General features: G+C 52.9%; 1 protein-coding gene across 2 annotated transcripts; it reads left to right on the top strand.

The window, feature by feature from the left end:
- The first annotated feature begins 4,920 nt into the window (after positions 1 to 4,920).
- On the top strand, positions 4,921 to 22,280 carry LOC125430330 (nuclear factor interleukin-3-regulated protein-like). Of its 2 annotated transcripts, none has more exons than XM_048492266.1 (2): positions 4,921 to 5,125; positions 20,020 to 22,280. In XM_048492266.1, the coding sequence occupies exon 2, from the start codon at positions 20,518 to 20,520 to the stop codon at positions 21,841 to 21,843; it is 1,326 nt and encodes a 441-aa protein (XP_048348223.1). In that variant the 5' UTR covers positions 4,921 to 5,125; positions 20,020 to 20,517; the 3' UTR covers positions 21,844 to 22,280. The 2 variants fall into 2 exon arrangements, with proteins under 2 accessions (XP_048348223.1, XP_048348224.1); XM_048492267.1 differs by lacking the exon at positions 4,921 to 5,125 and adding an exon at positions 18,816 to 19,247.
- Positions 22,281 to 24,146: the final 1,866 nt, after the last annotated feature.

The raw sequence follows: 24,146 nt of genomic DNA, 5'->3' as shown, positions 1-24,146 counted from the left end.
TTTGGGCAGCCGCGCCTCTGGCTGTCACGACGGCAGTCAGTGTCTCTATAAAATGATCGCATTCTTTGCTCCTGAAATACTCTGGCTAAATCTTGGTAAGCCGGTGGAATGCCGGTAGAATCGGGAGCGATTAGAGCGTGCATCGCTGATGAAGCCAAGGGGGGGGGGTATGTCAGGAGAAGGTGAGTTTTCCCCCCAACGGCGCGTGTTCTCCGTGAGGGAGGGTCAGCAATTCTAAGATCCTTTCCTTCCAAATGAATTTTGGTTCATGCAACAAATAAACGCGGCATGCCCAGAACGCTGGCGGCGTTTAGCCACCGCCGTAGAATAAAAAAACTACTCTTCTCGCAACGGTCAGCGCTTTTAGCCGGAGGAGGACCGGTCGCCATGCTTTGAACTGGGCCGGTCCTTCGACCCCGAGTGACTGCCGCCCATTTGGGTGAACGGTATGGGCTTAGCCAGGTGGACTTGCCCAGACCAAAGTCTCTTCCGCCCACCTGGGGCCGCATTAGATATTGGGGTTAGCCGGGGATGCCCTGGTACCCGCGGGCGGGCTGAGGTGCTGGTATACGAGTTTGCGTTATGGTGTTGGCCAGAAACGCTTAAATCAGAATGGGAGCGCTGCTCTCACTCACCGCATTCGGAGCCTAACCCATATCCATGGGGGCTGAAGAGAGGCAAATAGCCGTTTCTCCCAAGCCGCCTTCGGTAACTGCCTTAGACGAGCCCATTTAAAGCTGCCCGGATTTGCATGGCGGTTTGGCAGATGCTGCGCGTGCGGCCGGAGCGGTTGGCTTCTGTTTTTTCGGGCAGTTGGCGCAAGTTAGATGGACCTCGTCCTCCGCAGTAAAGACATGGCGGTCCTGACACGCCACACGGGCGCTCGGAGGTGGTCTCTTCGTAGAGGCTGCTGGGCTTGGCTTTTGGGAGAGCAGCGGTGGTCGTAGGGGCGGGTTTTAGCGTGGGCGGCCCCCGGCACGAGCGCAATCCAAACTAGATTTACTTGGGATCCCAAGTCGATCCAATCAGCAATAGTGCGGGGGATCCGAATTAGAAACACACGCAGTTTGCCGTCGACAGCATCCGAGAAGTATTCACATTTCATGCGCTCAGGCCACTCAGGAGGGAGAGTCGAAAGCAGCCGCCGCACTAAATTCACGGGCTAATTCTGCAAACGAAGCGGTTGCCTTTGCTGAAGGATTTGATGGTGCGGATGGCTTCATTTTCAGCACCCTGACCTTTGGAAGCGAGCCCTTAAGGCTTGGAGGAACGCCGGCACCGGTGGCGAGTATCCTCATCTTGCAGATTCCAAAGAGTCATTGAAACCAGTCGGGTGGGCTGTCATTTCATCTAAGACGACGGAACCGATGTCCCGTATTTTCTCGCGTTCAGACCGGTACAAATCGCCGCAGTCCTCCATGTGGGCAACGTTTGTAGGGATGAAGTAGGGAAGTTTGGAAGCGGTCCTGACCAAACCGCAGGTATTGGAGGTCTGTAATATCCTCTCTCATCGCTCCTCGGCTCGCTTTCGCTGGGGTGTGGCTGCTGGTGGTTGAGGCAGCGGCGCGAGGGGGGGGCCGAATCGGTGGAGGGTGGGGCTAACCACCTTCGGTGCCGCTTGGTGTTCTGCGGGAAGTCGGTCTTTGGAAGGTGGCAGATGCTGCCGAGTAGTGACTCCAGCAGCGCCGCCCCTCTGGCGCTAGCTGTACCCAGAGACAGCGTAGACTCCCACTTGGGGCATATTGTTCTGCTGCTTCTTCAGTTACCTCTCCCAGGCGGCTAAATCTCTCTCCTTGGCGAAGTCAAGGCATCCTGGCGCGCGATGCAAAGCTGCTTTCTCTCGCCCAGTTTGGCCCAGTTCGTCACGTTGAACAGCTGCAGTTAGTTCACTTTGGCGCACGCGAAGGCCTGAACGCTTTCGCGCTGCTGACCGTAAGTCCCGTTTGGGGTGTGCCAGGACTTCATCATGGACTGATAGGTTCCGCACATATTGCCGCTGCAGCGCGTCCTTGGCACCGGGTCCACCCAGTTGGACTTTCGGCGCTGCTGTTCCCTGTCTCTTTGCAGGTTTTCACGCCTTTTGCTGCAGCTGTCCTCGTTCCTCTTCCCATAGCTGGCGTACCACGGGCCCATGCTTCTTGGGCATCTGCGTGAGTCGGCCCACTTCCTCATCCCAGCTCTCTTTTGATGGGAGGGGGAATAGGATCCCGGATGGGAAGTGCAGGCTTTCTTCGGATTCCTCTTCACCAGAATGTAGGACGTATTACGTGCTCCACCGCGGTGGCTCCACGGGGCACCTCAGGTGCAGCTGCTTGCAGTCCGGGGATCTGGGGGGTCCGACCGGAAGCTGGTGCACGGATACCCTCCTCCCAATCCCCGGGAGTATATATATAGTCCCGGTTTCAACGGTGAATTCTCTAGGACGAGCCCCAGTAAGCTGCCACGGTGGATTCTTGGCAGCATCACCAAAATACGAGTCCCGGAATCGTTCCATGGGCTCCGGTGTTGCCGCATGAAAGGTGGTCAGAACCCGCTCCTCCGCGTGACAGGTTGCATCTGAGGTTTGTAATCCCCACGGAAACGGGCAGATATCCGATCCACAGGCGCTCGCTCCATAGACAGCTTGAGCCCCAAACGACTCATGCAAGTCCACATGATCGTCTCCCTCGTCCCTCGTCCCAACCGAGTAAGAGAAGACTCGTGTCGACATATTAATGGAAATCTGAGGACGGGGAAAGAGTTACCAGCGAGACCCGCTTCTCCCGCCCGGTTCCTCCAAATCCAGAAGGGGAGAGCTTCGGAGCCCTCTTTGGGGGCTACCGCATTTATTCCACAGTGAATATTCAACCTCTCCATGCCGAGACACCAGGAGGTCTCACTGCACTAGGAAGATAGATGAACCTTAGGATTCCTGCCACAACGTAGGAATTCCATAGAAGCAGAAATAAAAAGGCTTTTTTGGTGTAAAAGACCGTTTATTCAGACAATCCTAGAAAGCTCACGCATTACACGACGTGATGGCAGGAATAAAAGAATCTCCCGCCAGCAGCACAGGTTATAACTCTGTCCATCCCATCCCCCCTCCCGGATTCCCATGGGAACGGAGTTCTCATCTCTCTCGCAGAGATAAGGTCTCCGCCGCAGATGCTGGCCCATCGCCCGGGTTATGGAATGCAGTCAAGGCCAGGCGGCTGTCCCGCTCATCAACACCATTGAATCCTTTACACCCATCCACCCGTTAGAACATAAGAACTAGCCAGCTGGATCAGACCAGAGTCCATCTAGTCCAGCACTCTGCTACTCGCAGTGGCCCACCAGGTGCCTTTGGGAGCTCACATGCAGGAGGTGAAAGCAATGGCCTTCTGCTGCTGCTGCTCCCGATCACCTGGTCTGCTAAGGCATTTGCAATCTCAGATCAAGGAGGATCAAGATTGGTAGCCAGAGATCGACTTCTCCATAAATCAGTCCAAGCCCCTTTTAAAGCTCTCCAGGTTAGTGGCCATCACCACCTCCTGTGGCAGCATAGTCCAAACACCAATCACACCTTGCGTGAAGAAGTGTTTCCTTTTATTAGTCCTAATTCTTCCCCCCAGCATTTTCAATGAATGCCCCCTGCTTCTAGTATTGTGAGAAAGAGAGAAAAATGTCTCTCTGTCAACATTTTCTACCCCATGCATAACTGTATAGACTTCAATCGCTGTGAGTTCTGCCACATCCACCGTCAGGGAGAATCTGCCTGCCCACCATTCCGTGCGCAGGTTGGGGGCCAGATTCTCTTGAGCGCCTGACATGGGACAAAGTCCCCCGAGTACATTTTCTCCCTGTGGCAGCGAGTATGTCTGATCTACAGCCTCCCTGGCTGTTGCAGGGAGGTTCCTTTTCCGTTTCTTTTTTTAAAAAATTGCCTGTTGCACATGTGCAGCTACGCAGATGCAGCTGATCATATTGTGGAACGATCGGCATGGCTGTGAGGGTTCATTTCTGCACGCCCGCGCAGCTACGTGTTGCAGGAAATTTTGGGTGCAAAAGTAACCCGGATTGTTTCCACGGGCTCCAATCGCTGCCTGAACAGCATGCTTGTGAACGGGGAAAACAGAAAATGTGTCCCTTTATAACGACTGCAACCTGTGATACATTTGCTGGGCGGAACCCACCACAGACCCAGAGGTGCTTTCCTCCAAAGACCAGAGGTTTACCAGAGCAGCTACCCAAAAGGCTCTGTTAACCTTCTGAGTGGGAATCTCTCACCCAAGTAGTTTTCTCCTTCACTGCATGGTGTAGTGCAGGGGTAGGGAACCTTTAACACTCAAAGAGCCATTTGGACCTGTTTTCCACGGGAAAGAAACACTTACGGCCGCTTAAATAATTTTGACATTTAAATGAATAGCACGCCTTATATTGGGTTTTTTTTAACCTTTTACTCCACTCATTCTGAGAAGTGCATGGATGCACCTGCCCTGCTGCCTGCAGGGCGGGCAAGGATGAAGCCGGCGGCTCAGCTCATGGAGCCGCAGTGCAATGGCAGAAGAGCCGCATGCGGCTCTCAAGCCGTAGGTTCCCTACCCCTGGTGTAGTGGTTAAGAGCAGGCGCACTTTAATCCGGGGAACCGGGTTTGATTCTCCGCTCTGCCACTTGAGCTGTGGCCCAGGCTCATCTGGTGAATCAGATTAGCTTGTGCACTTCAACACGGGCCAGCTGGGTGACCCTGGGCTAGTTCTTTGGAGCTCTCTCTCAGCCCCAACCAAGTCATTCCGGGAGATCCCCAGGCCCCACCTGGAGGTTGGCCACCGGCATGAGACGCGTGGATCGGCGTGGGGAGCGCATGAAGACCCCCCCCCGGCCCAGCCCACGAGGGGGGGGGGCGGGTGTCGCTTGCAGGGAGGCCCCCCCACTCGCTCGGCTGGCTCCTGCTCTTCCCTGCCGGGCAGGCAGCGCCGCCACAGCCCCTCCCCTCCCACTCCGGGAGCGCGGCGGCGGCGGCGGCGCTTATGCAACCGGCTGACCTACTAACACACATTCGCCCGGCCGGGCAAGCAGCAGCAGCAGCAGCAGCAGCAGGAGGGCGGCGGCGGCGCAGCTCCGGCGAGAGGAGGCGTCGTGGGGGGGCTTCCGTGCCGGTGGCTGGTGAGTGTGTTTGTCGGGCGGGGGGGGGAGGGGGGAGGGCGCCGGGCCGGGCTTCCCCCCCTTGCCTGCGCGCGCGCTTTGTGCAAGGGGTGGATGGGTGGGTGTGGGGGGGAAGGGTCTCCGCGGCGCGCGGGGAGCAGGCGGCTCCTTTCCCTCCCCTTGCCCCCTCCCTTGCCCCCTCCCGGGCTGCGCTGTGGCGCCCCCGTCTCGTGCATTCCCAAGGCTCGGTGCGCGCGCGCGTGCGTGCATGGGCGGGGGTGGGGTGGAGGGCGCCTGCATGCATGCGTGCATGCATGCATGGTCCGGGCTGGAAAGATCTCCTGCGCCGCTCGCCCTCCGCGGGTTGGGCGTGCACGGAACTTCGCCGGTTATTCCCGTACACACACCGCCGCCGCCGCCCCCCCCCCCCCCCCGCCACTGTGCGCGCACCACAACCCCGTGCAGCCCCTCCTCTTGACCTACTTCCCCTTCCCCCACTTTTCTTTTGGCAGGGCGTGTGTGTGTGTGTGTGCGTGCGCGCGCGAGCTAGCCGAAGCCTGTGATGCAAAGCAGCCTCCCCCCCTCCTTCCCTCCCCCCCCCCCCAAAAAAAAAAGGGTTGGTGGGAGAATGTTTTGGCTGCTGGGGAAATAAAACTCCAATTCCTTTTTTCTTCCTGCTGGGCCAAAGGGTTCCAAGGGAAAGGCGCAGGTTTGAAGGCCTTCAGCCTGTTGGGAGGAGCAGGCCGTGCCCGATGGCAGGGGGCCTCTGAGAACATAAGAACATGAGAACTAGCCAGCTGGATCAGACCAGAGTCCATCTAGTCCAGCACTCTGCTACTCGCAGTGGCCCACCAGGTGCCTTTGGGAGCTCACCTGCAGGAGGTGAAAGCAAGGGCCTTAAGAACATAAGAACAAGCCAGCTGGATCAGACCAGAGTCCATCTAGCCCAGCTCTCTGCTACTCGCAGTGGCCCACCAGGTGCCTTTGGGAGCTCACATGCAGGATGTGAAAGCAATGGCCTTAAGAACATAAGAACTAGCCAGCTGACTGTAACAGAGCCCATCTAGCCCAGTTTCATGCCTAGTGGCCCACCAGGTGCCTTTGGGGAGCTCACATGCAGGAGGTGAAAGCAAGGACGCCTTAAGAACATAAGAACTAATAAAGGGATCAGACCAGAGTCCATCATCTAGCCCAGCGCCCTCTGCTACTCGCAGTGGGCCCAAATTGTAGCCTTTTGGGAGCTCACATACGGTGGATGTGAAAGAAATGGCCTTAAGAACATAAGAGCTAGCCAGCTGGATCAGACCAGAGTCCATCTAGTCCAGCTCTGCTACTCTCGTGAGGCCCACCAGGTGCCTTTGGGAGCCTGGGTTAAGCATGCAGGAGGCAGGAAAGCAAGGTCTTAAGAACATAAGAACAAGCCAGCTGACCAGACCAGAGTCCATTCAGCCTTGAAGCCTCTGCTGCTCCCAGGCACCCACCAGGTGCCTTTGGGAGCCCCACATGCAGGATGTGAAAGCAATGGCCTTAAGAACATACAGCAGAACTAGCCAGCCGCATCACTCAGAGTCCATTTTAGCCCAGCCTCAAGCTACTCGTGAGTGGCCAACACCAGCTGCCTTTGGGAGCTCACATGCAGGGGATGTGCAGGCGGGGTCTTAAGAACATAAAGAACCAGCTTTCAGCTGGATCGTGACCAGAGTCCTTGACTTAGCCCAGCTCTCTTGCTACTCGCAGTGGGCCCACCAGGTGCCTTTGGGAGCTCACATGCAGGATATGAAAGCAATGGCCTTAAGAACATAAGAACTAGCCATTGATCAGACCAGGTCCATCTAGCCCAGCTCTCACACGCTAGTGGCCATACCAGGTGCCTTGGAGTCAAGCATGGAGGTGAGCAGGCCTTAAGAACATAAGAACAAGCTAGCTGATCAGACCAGAGGTCCATTCTCCAGTCAAAGCCTCTGCTACTGTATATTCCTCCGGGGTACCAGGGTGCAGTTTCTGGAGCCTACATGCAGGATGCAGCAATGGCCTCAAGGAAGGATAAGAACTAGCCAGCTGGATCAGGACCAGAGTCCATCTTAGCTCCAGCTCTCTGCTACTGCAGCCCTGGGCAGCTCCAGGTGCCTTTTGGGAGCTCACATGCAGGATGTGGTGCCAATGGCCTTTAAGGAATGAACATAAGAACTACAGCTAGCTGATCAGACCAGTCCATCTACCCAGTTTGCTGCTCTGTGAGTGGCCCCACCAGGTGCCTTTGGGAGCTCACATGCAGGAGGTGAGCAAGGGCCTTAAGAACAGGCAGCCAGCTGGATCAGACCAGAGTCCAGTCATCTAGTCTAGCTCTCTGCTACTCCCCAGTGGCTCCACCAGGTGCCTTTTGGGGAGCTCACATGCAGGATGTGCAAAGCAATGGCCTATACTCAAGCAGAGAACTAGCCAGCTGGATCAGACCAGAGTCCATCTAGCCCAGCTCTCTGCTACTCGCAGTGGCCCACCAGGTGCCTTTGGGAGCTCACATGTAGGATGTGAAAGCAAGGGCCTTCTGCTGCTGTTGCTCCTGAGCACCTGGTCTGCTAAGGCATTTGCAATCTCAGATCAAGGAAGATCAAGATTGGTAGCCATAAATAGACTTCTCCTCCATAAATCTGTCCAAGCCCCTTTTAAAGCTATCCAGGTGAGTGGCCATCACCACCTCCTGTGGCAGCATATTCCAAACACCAATCACACGTTGCGTGAAGAAGTGTTTCCTGTTACATAGTCCTCATTCTTCCCCCCAGCATTTTCAATGAATGCCCCCTGGTTCTAGTATTGTGAGAAAGAGAGAAAAATTTCTCTCTGTCCACATTTTCTACCCCATGCATAATTTTATAGACTTCAATTATATCCCCCTTCAGACGTCTCCTCTCCAAACTAAAGAGTCCCAAACGCTGCAGCCCTCTCCTCATAGGGAAGGTGTCTTAATCCTTCGGGGCATCATCCTCGTTGCCCTTCTCTGCACTTTTTCTATCTCCTCAATATCCTTTTTGAGATGCGGCGACCAGAACTGAACACAGGACTCCAAGTGCGGTCAGCATCTCACGTGCTTTTATATAAGGGCAGCCGACCAATCCCTTGCAGTTTTGTGATTATCACAAAGCTCCTTCCTAATGAGTCCCCAGCATAGAGTTTGCCTTTTTCACAGCTGCCATGCATTGAGTTGACATTCCCATGGAACTATCAACTAAGACGCCCAAATCCCTTTCCTGGTCTGTGACTGATAGCACTGACCCTTGTAGCGTGTATGTGAAGTTTGGATTTTTTGTCCCTATGTGCATCACTTTACATTTTGCTACATTGAACGGCATTTGCCATTTCTGAGCCCACTCACCTAATTTATCGAGGTCCGCTTGGAGCTCTTCGCAATCCTTTGTGGTTCTCACCACCCTACATAATTTGGTATCATCTGCAAACTTGGCCACCACGCTACCCACTCCTACTTCCAGGTCATTTATGCATGAGCATGAGCAGAAGGCTAGGGTTGTGCCCCTGAAGAAGCTGAGCCGGCTGCCGCACACCTGAGAACTGCAACAGGGGGTTGGCTGTGTGGCTCTGCAATAGATGAGTCTAGAAGTACCTCAGAGAGGACGAGATTTTCCAGGGACGAGGGGTCCGGGGCCAAAGTTCCCTTCATCAGATATCTTTGACTCTTGGAAACTTCCACCCCAAAATCTTGTGGGTCTCTTAAGAGGCTCCCGGGTTCGAATCCAGGGAGCTGGGAGCGAGAAAGCAGCTCAAACCCAAATGCACTCTTTATTATGATTCAAGATCCACGAAGCAACATAGGAGGCAATACTCAATGTAGGCGATACAAAATGTTCAAAATATTTATTTTTCCTATGTTTAGATTTATTTCCATTTAAACCAACTATAGATATCTTAAAAACAGTTAATGCAAGACACATACTTAAGCAACCCAAAATGGCGACTTACAGACCCCAACAAATCCCACCGGGAGGCCAAAAAATAGATGTCAGCCTGGTTACTAACACTGGGTTATTAAAATTAAATCACAGTTTTCTGCCTTATGGGGCGTGCTGGAGCACGGGATCTGGTGACCTTAAAGGTAGTTTCATGAGATGGGAGCTTATTGGCGGGGTGTGTGTGTGTGTGTGTGTGTTGCTTTGGTTGCGTATTTAGAACGCAGGTCTACGGAGTCAGGGGTTCTGGGGCGCTTTGCAGGCCCTGCAGAAATATCCTCTTCCGATGAAAGCTGTCAACATGGCCCCAGGGATACATGCAAGGGAATGTGTGACCTGGGGTTTGTCTGGCAGGGGACACAGGCTGGCTTTCCCTCCTCCCTGCTTCAAGTGTTATATACACCCACACACACACACACACACACACACACGTAGATTTGTTGTATTCACTTGCCACATGTATAAACAGACCCTTGCGCTGGCCACACTGGAAAAGAGAGCTGAGGGTTGAACCCAGAGGCCTGTTTCTGGGCTGGTATGTGGCTTGTGGGTGGGATGGGGTGAAAGGCTCGTAAAAACACAAAACTGGAGAGACTTTGGTCTCTGTACCGAAGCATTTCTCAACCACCGAAGCATTTCTCACGTTCTCTGCAAGAATTCATATTCAACATCCTTTGAGTCTCCTACAGGAGAGAAAGGGGGGATATAAATCCAAACTCCTCCTCCTCCTCCTCCTCCTCCTCCTCCTCCTCTTCTTCTTCTTCTTCTTCTTCTTCAATGCACATGAGTTTTGCTATAACTATAACTGGCTCGCTCAGTTATAGCAGTGGCGTAGGAGGTTAAGAGCTCGTGTATCTAATCTGGAGGAACCGGGTTTGATTCCCCGCTCTGCCGCCTGACCTGTGGAGGCTTATCTGGGGAATTCAGATTAGCCTGTGCACTCCCACACACACCAGCTGGGTGACCTTGGGCTAGTCACAGCTTCTCGGAGCTCTCTCAGCCCCACCTACCTCACAGGGTGTTTGTTGTGAGGGGGGAAGGGCAAGGAGGTTGTAAGCCCCTTTGAGTCTCCTGCAGGAGAGAAAGGGGGGATATAAATCTAAACTTCTTCTTCTTCTTCTTCTTCTTCTTCTTCTTCTTCTTCTTCAGTTTAATACTCTTCAGTGGATGACTGAGATCTCTCTTCTTTTAAAGACAACTAAAGTTGGCCCACCTCTGCCATCTTGTCTTTAAAAAACAACAACCACCCAACAACATTAAAAATAAAAAAAATTGCACCTAGATTCTGCACTCCAATACTATAGAACTCTGTGGCCTGAACGCATAGTGCAAATCAGACACATTTGCAGTGTTAAATTAGTTATGTACGGTTTGGCTGTTGTGGGTTTTCTGGGCTGTGTGGCCGGGGTCTGATAGTTTTTACTCCAAACGTGTTTTTCCTGCATCTGTGGCTGGCATCTTTGGAGGCAGGTCACGGGGAGATGGGTTTCTCTCTGTGGCACAACTGCAGCTGAATTCCCACAGACACATGCAAAGACCTCAGACTCTTTCCCACCTGGGAGATGGACGAAACATATCCCACTACACAGCTACTCCGCACTGTGCCACACATCTCACTGTGATATGTCTCTGGAGATGCCAGCCTTTAATGTGGCCAAATATTAGAAGCAAAAACTACCAGACCACAACCACACTACCCGGAAAACCTGCAACAACCAGTTGATTCCGACCGTTAAAGGGTTTGATAATACATATGTGTGATTCATTCTGCTTGTGCTAATCAAGGGGGGGGGGTGCACTGGAAAGCTACCCCGACCACTTAGAATGTTCCTTTTTGGGGGGAACAATTAGTATTCCAAGTGCAACATGTGGAATTTTGAGCTACACAGAATGCTTCATCAGATTGTTTCAGAGGATAGCTGTATTTGGTCTGCAGCAGAAGAGTCCAGTTGGTCTCGAAGGTGACTAACAAAATTTTCAGGGTATGAGCTTTCAAGAGTCAAAGTTCCTTTTGTCAGATACTCGCTTGTATCTGATGATGAGAGCTTTGAGTCTCAAAAGATCGTACCCCCAAAATCTTGCTGGTCTCTGAGGTGCTACTGCACTTGAATCTAGCTCTTCAGTAGACTAGAAAGGAAGAAAAGATATTTCCAAAAGGACAGATGGATTATGTTTGTCATGCTGACAGTTGGAAATGTATTTGCCACTTTTTAATGTATTCTTGGCCACCCAACCTGATAAAGCATTCTGTGTAACTCAAAGCCTTGCATCTTTGCTTCCCTTTAAAAGTAGTATTTTTCCAAACGGATTAACAGGGGTTGCTATTTTGAAGATACTGGAAATTGCACTTGCACAAGAAGACTATCATACAATTTTATTCTCCTACTAAGGTGAGCATGACAGACGCATAGCTGGTAAACATACATTGTGTGACCCGCAGTTCACCACTACACTTGGATAAATATATTTTAAAAATCAGATAGATTTGGGAGAGCAGGTGGCTGTTGTCATGACTGATACCAGTTCGCCACTTTGGGTCTCTTGTTAAGGCAGAATTAAAACCACTTCCAAGAATAATTCTCACAATTACTAATCTGGTTTGGCATCCTTGCCTCGCTCCAAAAGCATGCCACAGAAGGGGCACTATACACATGGCTCCTCTGCCTTATCCTCACAGCAACCTTGCAAGTTAGGCTAGACTGCGAGAGCGTAGCTGATATGAGATTGTGCAGTATGCTTTGTGATGGAGCCAGGAAAGGGGCTTACAATCTCCTTGCCCTTCCCCCCCCCCCCAAACACCCTGTGAGGTAGGTGGGGCTGAGAGAGCTCCGAAGAACTGTGACTCGCCCAAGGCCACCCAGCTGGCGTGTGTTGGAGTGCACAAGCTAATCTGGTTCCCCAGATAAGCCTCCACAGCTCAGGTGGCAGAGCGAGGAATCAAACCCGCTTCTCCAGATTAGAGTGGATCCTGTTCTTAACCATGACACCACACTGGTTCAGGTTGGCAGACTGACCCTTTAACAGGTGAGGAAGTTCTAGGCCAGACAGTTCCTTGGATAGTCCTCGGGCTCTCCAGTCTATCCCTGCTGCTGAGTGCAGGCTGCAATTCCACAGGTGAAGCCACGAACTTACACTGAATCAGACTGCCAGTCCATCCCGGTCAGTATTGCCTGCACGGGCTGGCAGTGGCCCAATATGTCACCGTGCCTGCATGGCAGAAATCCAGCAGGTGCAGCTTTGCTGAAGCGTCAGCTTAAGTGTCTTTTTGTCGTGCCGCCTGTTAAAGGCAGGGAGGAGAAAACCAGTCCTGTTGAACTTCCCTGGAGTTTGCTTATGAAGCAAGATGTCCGGTGACGATGTGGGGAAAGGAGGGCAGGGAAAGGCACGGCCCGGGCTTCTTCCCAGCGCTGGCAGGGCGGCCTTCATGACTGGGCAGTTGTGGGAAGGCCTGCGAATTTGGGGCATGCGGGAGGTGACCCGGCTATTGGAGGCGTGAGTCACAGGCCTTAGGGAAGGGCATGCGGCCTACGGAGCAAATGGGGAAGCTGGGAGAAGGGTTTGCCCAAGGGAATACAAGCATTGCAGCCAGTTTGTTGGAAATCTCTGTCTGGAGACAGCACAGGGAAGAGGGATCCTGTCGCTAATGAAGATTTGTTTCCCCCACTCCTACACATGAAGCCTGCTGGGTGACCGTGGGCTAGTCACAGTTCTCTCAGAACTCTCTCAGGCCCACCTGCCTCACAAGGTGTCTGTTGTGGGGAGAGGAAGGGAAAGGAGTTTCTAAGCCACCTTGAGTCTCCTTACAGGAGAGAAAGGTGGGGCATAAATCCAAACTCCTCCTCCTCCTCTTCCCCCCAGCTAGAATAGAAAACTAGCCTGGGGGGTTTTCTGCCGTTCTGGAGGGGAAACTTGCCTGCATTTTACTGGGACAGTTTACTATTTTTTTGGTCTTGCCTATTGCCTTTTAAATCCCATCCTTAGGTTTTCCTGTGAGGTAGACTGGGGAAAGTAAGAAGGACCAGCAGACGCTCGCTCGGGTCGTATTCCGACGCACCGCTCTGTCTGCCACTCCCACACTGTCTTTCTTACAGTTCTGCAGCGTGGCCTAGACCGGGGTGTCCACATCTGCCCCTCCAGATGTTCATGGACTACAATTTCCATCAGCCCCTGGCAGCTGGAGGGGGAGAAGTGGACATCCCTAGCCTGGACAGTGATGTGTGTTTCCTCCAGATCTCTGTGTGGCAGAACCGTGTGGCTTCTGGGGTTTTATGGCAAACCCTGAACGGTCATCCCTTTGGGAATGGGTGGGGTCCTTGTGGGAATGAAGGAGAGGGAGATGTAGCTGGGATCCCAACATTCCTGAATTCTAACAGCCAATTTGTATGTTACAAAGGCCTTGCAGTGGCGTAGTGGTTAAGAGCAGGCGTACTCTAATCTGGAGGAACCGGGTTTGATTCCCCGCTCTGCCGCCTGAGCTGAGGAGGCTTCTCTGGGGGATTCCGATTAGCCTGGGCACTCCCACACACGCCAGCTGGGTGACCTTCTTCGGAGCTCTCTCAGCCCCACCCACCTCACAGGGTGTTTGTTGAATTCCAAAACTCCTAGCACATTCAGATCATGTTTCCCCAACGTGGTGCCCACGGGCATCATGGCCCCTGCTGACACCTTCCCTGGTGCCCACCAAGTGTTTTTAGAAAATAGGTGGCATAGAAAATGTGCCATTTGCCCAGCAGTGCCTCTGACTGGCAGTTGGGAGATTGGATTGACTGTGCAGATTTTTGCCACCCGGCAGTGGCATACCACCCATTGGGCAAAGTGGGCAGTTGCCCAAGGTGCAGAAATTCTTAGTCACGTGGGGGCGCCTGATTTCTAAGCCCCACCCACTCTGGCTAAGTCCTGCCCACTCTGTGCAGTGGCCCATAAGCTACCAGAGGCAGAGCAGGCGGACGGGGAGCTCTGCCTCCGGTGAACTTGGGCTGCTGGGACCGTCTGGGAAGGGTGAGTGCCGCGGCCAGGCTGCTCTGCCCATGGGGTGGGGGATCAAACTCAGGTTTTGCCCAGGGCTCCAGTTTGCCTAGGTACACCACTGCCACCCGGTCACGAGGATCTTCACTGGTTGACTGAAGGAAAGACACTGTGGCTGGTTCCGCCTTCTGCAGCAGGCATTTTGTGGCTGTGCCTACCACGCTGGGTCAGAATTCCAAAAATGCCCACAGGCTCGAAAAGGTTGGCATGGCGTCTGCTGTTTGTCGGGTTGCCAACACACACAATACGTTGCAGGAACGGAAGCAGGAAAAATGGTTGCCGGCGTGACAATGAAGCTGTGGGAAAACCGCTTTAATGCCACACAGTGGTTGTGGCTCTCAGCCCTAATGGCTGGCGTGAGGGTGGCTGGGGCATCTTGGTAGCGCCTTCATTGCGCATCTAGGGCGTGGGAAGGACGGGCTCATTTTCTTGGCTTTACCCCCCGGTCACCTGTCAGTCTGCATCTTAATTTCCCTCCCCTTGTTTTGGTGGTGTGATCTCCTCGTTCTGTGGGTGACATCCTTTCTCTGACGAAATCCTGGATCTTCAGTATCAAACACAAAGAGTGGGTTGGTGTATGATGTGCCATGAAGTCACAGCAGGGTTTTCAAGGCAAGAGACTAAAGTGAGGTGGTTTGTCATTGCCTGCTTCTGCTTAGCAGCCCTGGACTTTCCGGTGGTCTCCCATCCAAGTATGGACCAAGGATGATCCCTGCTTAGCTTCTCAGATCTGAAAGGTTGGGCTAGCCCAGGGGTCTGCAACCTGTGGCTCTCCAGATGTTCATGGCTCTCCAGATGTTCCCATCAGCCCCTGCCAGCATGGCCAGTTAGCCCAAGAAAACCTTATCCTCTATGTCCTGTTTTTGGACCTCCAGAGGAGCTGGTGGGCCACAGTGAGAGACGGGATGTTGGGATTTTCCCTGTCTGATTCAGTAGGGTTCTTCTGATGTTCTTCTCAGGGGAAGGCTCTATGCCCTACTGCTGGAATGCCAGAGGAACCGGCTGGCCACCGTGTGGGACGGGATCCTGAGTTGGATGGACCCTCGCTGGTCTGATCCAGCAGAGCTCTTCTGATGTTTTTATATTCTCAGACTTCTGATCTCCCGGGGCCAATCCCTGGCACAAAATCTGTAGCGGACAAGAAAGTGCCGTGAAGGTTTTTCATTCTGAAAGGCTGCCCCTCTTCTGCCTCGAGGAGCGAATCTGTCTGCACAGATGACCTTCTTTGCAGGCTACGTAAGCCGGTCTGCCCCAAGGGAGTGACACAGATGGGGAAGTAGGTCAGGGTGCCTATTGTGCCCGGGCTTGCAGAAGCATCCTCCTCCTCCTCCTCCCCGCACACGCCCAGGCCTTCCCGCTGGTGACTCCATGTGCCAGGGAGACACGGGGCCAAGCCCTGCAGGCGGAGCTGGGTGTGGGATTCAGGTTGTTCAGACGGGAGTTATTTTTCTTGCCGTGACCCAGAATGAGAAGGGAAATGTGGGGCAGGGGACCGGGCTGCGGAAGCAGGCAAACCCAGGGGAACTGAGAACAGTGAATGGAGAGCGAGGCAGGAAGCTCAATGGGCCGCTGTGTGGAACCCTCTTTGGGCCAGAAAAATGATTGAGTCCAGTGACACCTTTGGAACCAGCCAAGTTTATTCTTGGCGTAAGTCTGTGCCCTATGAAGAGATGCTTAGGGAGCTGGGAATGTTTAGTCTAGGGAAGCAAAGGTTAAGGGGGGGGGCATGATAGCTGTGTTTTAAATATCTGAAGGGATGCCAAGTCGAAGGGGGAGCAAGCTTGCTTTCTGCTGCCTCAGAGACTAGGACACGGAGTCATGGATTCAAGGGGCAGGAAAAGAGATTCCACCTAAACATTAGGAAGAGCTTCCTGACTGTCAGGGCTGTTCGACGGTGGAATTCACTGGAGTGGTGGAGTCGCCTTCTTTGGAGGTTTTTGAACAGAGGCTGGATGATCATATGTCAGGAGTGCTTTGATTGCGTGTTCCTGCATGGCAGGGGGTTGGACTTGATGGCCCTTGGGGTCTCTTCCAACTGTATGATTCTGTCATTCTAAGTTTTCACGTGCTTGTATCTATCGGAAGAAGCGGGCATGCACACAAAAGGAGCAGCAGTGGCGTAGTAGGTTAAGAGCAGGTGCATTCTAATCTGGAGGAACCAGGTTTGATTCCCAGCTCTGCCGCCTGAGCTGTGGAGGCTTCTCTGGGGAATTCAGATTAGCCTGTGCACTCCAGCTCACACCAGCTGGGTGATCTTGGGCGAGTCACAGCTTCTCGAAGTTCTCTCAGCCCCACCTACCTCACAGGGTGTTTGTTGTGAGGGGGGACGGGCAAGGAGATTGTCAGCCCCTTTGAGTCTCCTTACAGGAGAGAAAGGGGGGATATACATCCAAACTCTTCTTCTTCTTATACCAAGAATAAAACGGCTGGTCTTAAAATTGCCACTTTCTTCTGCAGCTTCAGACCAACACGACTTCCCTCCTGACTCTTCGGGCTCAGCCTTAGCGCCTGTGCTTGGCATACGGAACGTCCCGGGCCAAGTGCTAGCGAATATGAAAGACCCCTGCAGAGCCGCTGCCAGCCTGAGTAGACAATACTGACGTTGCTGGACCAAGTAGAAGGCAGCTGCAGGTGTTCGTGTGTTCCCAGCCTTGCAACTTTGTAGTAGCGACAACGGCAGCCTTATCATTGTGTCAACAGAACGGAGAATCTCCCTGTTCGCCTTTTTTAAAAATTTATTTATTTATTTATTTATTTATTTATTTTTTCTTTCTTTCTTTCTTTCTATTTCTATTTTCTATTTCTATTTCTATTTCTATTTATTTATTTATTCTTTCTCTCTTTCTTTCTTTCTTTCTTTCTATTTCTATTTTCTATTTTCTATTTCTATTTCTATTTCTATTTATTTATTTATTCTTTCTCTCTTTCTTTCTTTCTTTCTTTCTATTTCTATTTTCTATTTTCTATTTCTATTTCTATTTCTATTTATTTATTTATTCTTTCTCTCTTTCTTTCTTTCTTTCTTTCTTTCTTTCTTTCTTTCTTTCTTTCTTTCTTTCTTTCTTTCTTTCTTTCTTTCTTTCTTTCTTTCTTTCTTTCTTTCTTTCTTTCTTTCTTTCTTTCTTTCTTTCTTTCTTTCTTTCTTTCTTTCTTAGATTTTTATACCGCCTGGGCAGTGTACAACACAAAATCATTCCCAGAGATATTTCCCAAGAATAGATCTTCCCCTTTTCCTGCACCGAGGGTATGTTGGTGCGCTGTCTTGTCCCATCTATTCTAACAAATCCCCACCATGGGTAGAATGTTCCTCTGGCCAGTTGGCTGCTCGGCTTTCCGGTTCCCAAGAACTCGAGCTTCTGCGATGCTGGCCGTGTTGCAGGGGCTGTTTGGTTCAGGCTCCGCCGGCAGCCGCACTCCCCAACTCGACTCATTTTGTTGCCGGCCCATTTCAACTTCCCAGTCCACCCCTGGAAATCTCTTGCATGTTTTTCAAACATATTTCCCCCCTGCTATTTGCGAGGGCCCCTCCGTTCATATTCGGGCTGCCTTCTGATCTTTGCACTATGCCCGATCATTTTCTGAAGGGTGTTTTCTGGATCTAGTTCAGAGGTGGGTTTTTTTTTGGGGGGGGGGGGGCGCAGAGGCAGGAATACTTGGAAACCGGCTTCCTAACACAGTCACATCTGATAATCATTCATTGCTTTATTTACTGCATTTATACTTCGCCGTTCTCTCTAACAGTGACCCAGATCTGCTTGCGTCGTTCTCCTCTGTTTTGTGCTTACAACAACCTTGTGAGGCAGGCTAGCCAGAGAGCGTGTGACTACCTCCAGGTCACCCAGCAAATTCTCAGCACAGAGCGGGGATTGGGACCTGGGTCTCCCAGTTCTGAGTCTGACATGAACAGCTACACTACACCGGCCCTCTTTGTGTATTTTTTTCCCCAGTGAAATGTTTGTGGTGGGAGAAAGGAAATGTTTTGCCAGAAAAGGGAAAGTTTTTTTCCCCCTTATATTTTTGTCACAAATTGTTTTTGTTAGGAACAGAATATTCTGTTTGTGTGTTTCTCTCCAGGGTTCGGTGAGTGCGTTTGAGTTCCTTCCAGCTCTCTTTTAAAAAGAGAAAAGCAGAATGTACACTCTTGGCGAGGGCCGGCATACTTCCCCCATGGAAATGTTTGGTGTGGGAAAATTCGCGCACGAAGCGGCCCTCAGCTCCGCTGGAGCAGTCGCCTCTGGAGAGGTCGGTGGGATGTTCTTCCCACCCGGCCTCTTCCCAGAAGCGGGCCACGTTCGAGGGTCTGGCAAGCATCGCCACCCGCCAGGCCCTGCAAAGACCCCCCAGAAGAGGTCCCGGCTCCTTGCGGCCTCCTCCTCTTGGCTGCTTCCAGTCAAATCTTCCCTGCCCGCCTGCCTGCCTGCTTCTATTGTTTCCTTTTGCAGAAATGGTTTCTAGGCCAGTAGGTTGTTGGCACGGCGCCTCCACTCGCTTTCTGAGCTGGTTACGCAATCGGCAATCATCAGGGCCTGTTTTGACTGCCTGGCCTGATAAATATTCAGTGTTTGCTGACCTATATTCCTCTCCGCCGGTGCCTGATGCGCGTAGATCACATGCCAGGGAAAGGAAAAGAGGGAGGGGCCCACAGCGGGGCGGCGTGGGGGGTGGGGGGGGAGCGGGCGGCTCTGTACACATGGTCCTGGCTTTCTTGGCATTCCTGTGCATGCATCGTGACCGAGGGGAAGGAGCACATCTCTGGCCGGTTCTTGGCTTTCCTTCGGCGACCCGCCAGGCTTGGTGGCCTCGTTCCTCAGTAGTCAGCGCAGGGCGAGGCAGCCACCCAGAGAGGCCTTTTTAAAATAAAAATACAGCTATTCCTCAGAGCTCCTCGCTCGCGCACACATAGAGCAAACAGGCAGGCAGAGCGAGGGTGCGGCTGTGGTTGTGCACGAGGAAGAAGAGGATTAACGGCCCGAGAGAGAAGAAGGCGCTCCATCTGCGTGGCGGTTTTTGAGAATGAACGGCGGCGGCGCATGTGCCCCTGACCGGGCGCGTTCGTGAACGAGCCGCAGCTGCGTCGCCAAGGCTCGGGGGAAGCGCGGCGGCCGTGCGTGATTTCCAAGATGGCAGGAGAGATTGGCGCGTGCGGTTGAGTGTGTGAGGTGAGGTGGGCTTAGTGTGTGAAAAGGACAAGGGTTGTCGTGCGCCTCGGGGCATTTGGTGCCAAGGGTAGAAGGCGGCTCTGGGGCCAGTCTGAGACCTTTTTGGTTCCTGGGGCAGCGGATCCAACAGGTACCCGACCCCTTCCAGCCATAAAGTATCTCCTCTGGTTTGCACCCTTCAACAGAAGCCACTCGCTTATAAGAACACTGAATTGTGCTCAGAGGAGAATAGCTTCTTGAGGTGCCCCTGCCGGTTCTGATCTGCTCTACCGCTTTCGTTGCACTTACCCATAAGGGCACCCTAAATCTTCCACCTGGTGCAGCCCCTATCCCTCTGTCAGTATGACGTTTGGCTAGCACATTTGCGTACACCTCCCTTTCTTTGATGTGTGTGCGTGGTGTTTGCGGCCTCTTTATGCACAGTGTTTCTCTTGCTTGTACGAGACTTTACAATATGTTTCTGTTGCCTCAACAGCACGAAGCTGGTTTGTGAGCGGTACTTTGGGCACCGGGGCAGTTTGCTGTGCAGGACAAAAAATATATGTGCCTGAATGCCATTCTTTTTTTTTTTGTGGGGAGGGGACTCCACCCACTATGTGCAACCACACAGCCCTTTCTCGAGAGAGCTGGAATGCGGGGTGGGGCCCGTGTTTGCCATTGGCTGCCACAATGTTGTCTGAACCTGTTGGATTATGTAAACGGAGCGGGAGGTGTGTGTGACAGCAGCGGGCAGTGATGTAACCCCTTTTTTTTAATGTCCTTCCTCCTCTAGGCGTTCCTGCTCTTGCCGGGCCTGACCTCTCCCTTGCCTCTGCGTCCCTTCACTTCTCACCACTCCCGGCGTCCAGCTACATCTCTGCTCCCGGAGCCTGCAAAGCGCCACATGTGTTTCCAGTGGACTGAAAGATTATCCTGCCGGCGTTAAGCAGGGACTCGCAACTCTTGGGCTTCTAGCTGGAAGAAATCTGAAGGCAGGCCGGCTCTTGGCGGGTCTCAGAAGATGGTCTCCCAGCGTTGGGCTGTCTCGCTGGGATTTGTGAGTGCCTGGAAGCCGCTGAACTTGGGCAACGGGAGGCCAGCTCAAGGCCACACTGGAAGTGATTCCCTTGGCAATACTGCTTGCTACCAAGTCTGGTAGTGAAGCCTGAAGAAAGCATTGATTCTGACAGCTGAAGCAGCTGGGAGGGAAGAATTCGAACAGTCAGGAGACAGACTTGTCTGCTAGTTTGCCGGTCGCACAAGGGGGTTCTCGCCGCCCCTCCCTGACCCCATGGAGATGGACAGGAGCTTCCCTGGCTTCCACCACGACGGCATGATTCAGCGCGCCCGGGCACTGAAGAGCAAGCCCAATGCCAACTGCCGGCGCAAGCGGGAGTTCATCTCTGATGAGAAGAAGGATGCCAGCTACTGGGAGAAGCGTCGGAAGAACAACGAGGCCGCCAAGCGCTCCCGGGAGAAGCGGCGCTTCAACGACCTGGTGCTGGAGAACCGGGTGATGGCGCTCAACGAGGAGAACGTGCGGCTCAAGACGGAGCTGCTGCAACTCAAGCTGCGCTTCGGGCTCATCAGCACGGCGGCCTTCATGGAGAAAAGCCAGCAACTGAGCACAGCCAGCTCCGCCCCCCTTGAGCACTTCTACGGAGCCAGCGACAGCGACGGGTACGCTGGGGCTCTCTCCCGGTCCCACCACTCGGAGGACTCTGAGACGGAGCAGTCGAGCCGGGACAGCGTCAGCGCATCTGTGGCCAAGTACTCGCCTCAGGGATCCCTCTCTGACTTGTCAGATGGTTCCTCGCGGGGTAGCCCCGTGCCACAGACGCTTGGTGAAGTTCAGGCCGTCAGCCGGGCCTACGGGGAAGCTCCACTCCAGCATCCCACGGAGCCCAAGGGCCCTGTTTCTCGGGGGGTCATCCTCTTTAGCACCAACGGTTTTATTACCATGGCCCCACCCCATCCGCTGCTCCCTCACCAAGAAGACCAGGTGGAAAGCTGTGCTGTCGAAACGCCTCGAAGTTCCAGCCCGGAGACCGATGCCCGCTGCCAGGCTGAGGATCTACAACCGCAACCTGACTACTGCTCCAAATCCCAGAGCTATAGCATCGGCCCTACTTATTTGGACAGGGGACTGGCCGGGGTGGAGCGCGGGTCGAAGACTCGGGAGTCTGTGTCTCCCTTTGAGAGCTACTCCAGTGAGGAGAACGGGGAGGATCCCAGCTGGAGGTGCTTACCTGCCCCCTTCGCAGCGCTGCCAGACGCCCATCCTGACGTCAAGACGGCTGCTCTTCCTCACAAGCTCCGCCTCAAGTGCCGGGCGCACAGCAGCGGTGTTCAAGAGCCGTTCCCTGGTCCGAGTCCGGCACCGGCAGCCTGCTGTCCGGACACCCCCGCCGCGTCAGAGTGGGATAGCGACCCGCACGAGGAGGTGTCGAGCCTCGTCCGGCAAGCTCTGCTTCTCAACGACCAGCCAACCTCAGCTGGGACCCTGGAGAGGCTCTTGTGCCCCGCCAGCGGACTCCATTCAGACAGTGCAGTACCCAAGGACCATGTCGGCAGGTGGGAGGACAGTTGTCACGACAACGGCCTCAGGCCCACTTGAAGCAGGCTCAGGTGTGGGCCAAGATAGGATTTTTTATACTTCTTAAATTGAGTTGACATTTTGTACGCAAAGAAAAAAGTATCTCCAAGGTGAGTCTTGGGCCATTTCCGCACACGCCCCCGGGAACTGCTAAAATTTAGGGGGGGGGGGTGTTTCCTACACTGCCAGGCCGGAGATTCAGTGCATCGATGGAATTTGTCCTTCTAAGCTCAGCTACTGCAAGGCGTGTCACTTGATCAAAGTTTGGGGCTTTGGTTTCACCAGGAAACACTGAAAAGTTGTCTGATCGGCTCATCGAGGCTCCCAGATATCCACACCTGAGAGAGGCGGTGGATCGCCCATGTTTACATTGTTCTATATGTCAGGAACTCTTTGTTTTAACAGGCATATTTGTGTTATAAATATTAAAATAAATGGACAGAAAACTTTAGAACAAACCTGGGAGTTGGTGAGTGTTACTGGGGAGGAGGACAAAGTGGGCAGGCAGGGGTGGGCCAAATGCTGTCACCCTTTCTTCTAGGGCAGGCGGATTGACTAAAGCGCTTTGATTTCACAAACCGGTGTCCTTAAAACTGATCCACAAAGTGGCTAAACAAATCGGAAAGTCCATGCAAACTAGGCTGATGGTCTGAAATACCAGTATTCCAAACTGCCTTTCCGAACAAGATGCACACAAAAATACACAAAAAAGCTGTGAATTTATTTCTTGGGAATTGGGTAAAATAAGCAAGTCTTCACCAGGGTTTAATGAACCCAGAGAGAGCTGGAAAGCACAGGGCAAGCAGGGCCCATCAGAAGTTTCTCAAAGAGGGGGTGCCGTGTAAGGGAGTTTGGTCCGGAGTTCTCTGGGACATTTGGTCACCGATTGCCACCGACTTTCTCTCTCCTTGGGGCCTGCTCTGTGCACCTCGTTGGAAGCCACCTGGGGCTAGCTGAGCTCAAAGTCCCACTCTTGTTTTGTTTGGAGGGGATGACGCGCCTCTTCCACAATTTCCCTTCCCTCCTGCGGGCCGAACATAACTGCACATGTTTCTCCTGGCAGAGGTGTTTTTCAGGTGCATCAAGAGTCAGGTTTTCATTAGGGTTGTGGTTTGGAGGGAGAGCCGCTGCTTGCCCTGAAGAAGATCATGTGTGTAGAAATGGGGGGAGGGGGGGGAGCGACACATAACTGAGTGGTAGAGTATCTGCTTGGCACACCAAAGGTAACAGGTTCCATCCCTGGCATCCCTAGTTAAAAGGATCAGGTAGCCGGTGACATGAAAGATCTTGGCTTGACTGGTTGCATAAAGACAATGGAGCAGCCCTGGTTTCAGATGTTAAAGAAAAGCGCTCCTAAGCCACCAAGTATCACATCTTCCAGAATGGACAGTTTCAAGAAATTTCTGGAAGCTCTGAAGCTTCCCCCCCCCCCCCCCCACACACACTCAGTTCACCAGTACTCAGAGATATACTGCCTCTGCATTTGGAGGTTTCATTTAACTGAATATGGAGATTCTGTGATTAAAGTCCCTTCCAAACTTTTTCTTTTTTGATGGTGTGAAGTACTGTAATGTATTGCAAATTGGACAGTGAGGACGAGCCCCTTATTTGTATATTTTATGTTTGGGGGAGGGGCCTGAGTGAGCATCAAAAGCTGCGCTTCTGGAACGTCGGAAGAGGTGCTTGTAAAAACTGGACCAAGGAATTAAGTTGCGCTTAACGTCTTCCGTTTGTGCCTGCTGTCGCCATGCGTCTGCCACCCCTTTTGCAGTGGGGTCTGTGTATATCAGGGGTCTGCAACCTGCGGCTCTCCGGATGTTCATGGCCAACTGGCCATGCTGGCAGGGGCTGATGGGAATTGTAGTTCATGAACATCTGGAGAGCTGCAGGTTGCAGACCCCTGGTATATATGCATTTATGCCCCAGTGCCCCCCCCCCGCTTGGGACTTGGGAAATACCTGGAGATTTTGTGGGTGGAGTCTGGATAGGGTGGGGTTTAGGGAGGGAGGGAGCTCAGCAGGGTGTAAGGCCGTGGTGGCGAACCTTTGGCACTCCAGATGTTATGGACTACAATTCCCATCAGCCCCTTCCAGCATGGACCATTGGCCATGCTGGCAGGGGCTGATGGGAATTGTAGTCCATAACATCTGGAGTGCCAAAGGTTCGCCACCACTGGTGTAAGGCCACAGATCCCTCCCTCCAAAGCAACAATTTTCTCCAGGGGAACTAAGGATGCCAACCTCCAGGTGGGAACTGGAGACCCCCTAGAATTATAGCTCATTTCCAGATGACACAGATCAGTTCCCCTGGAGAATTTGGATGCT

The sequence above is a fragment of the Sphaerodactylus townsendi genome, linkage group LG03 (genome assembly GCF_021028975.2).
Source record: "Sphaerodactylus townsendi isolate TG3544 linkage group LG03, MPM_Stown_v2.3, whole genome shotgun sequence".
Classification (NCBI taxonomy): Eukaryota; Metazoa; Chordata; class Lepidosauria; order Squamata; family Sphaerodactylidae; genus Sphaerodactylus; species Sphaerodactylus townsendi.
The sequence above is the reverse complement of the archived record's forward strand: the minus strand, read 5'-3'. Positions and strand labels throughout refer to the sequence as shown.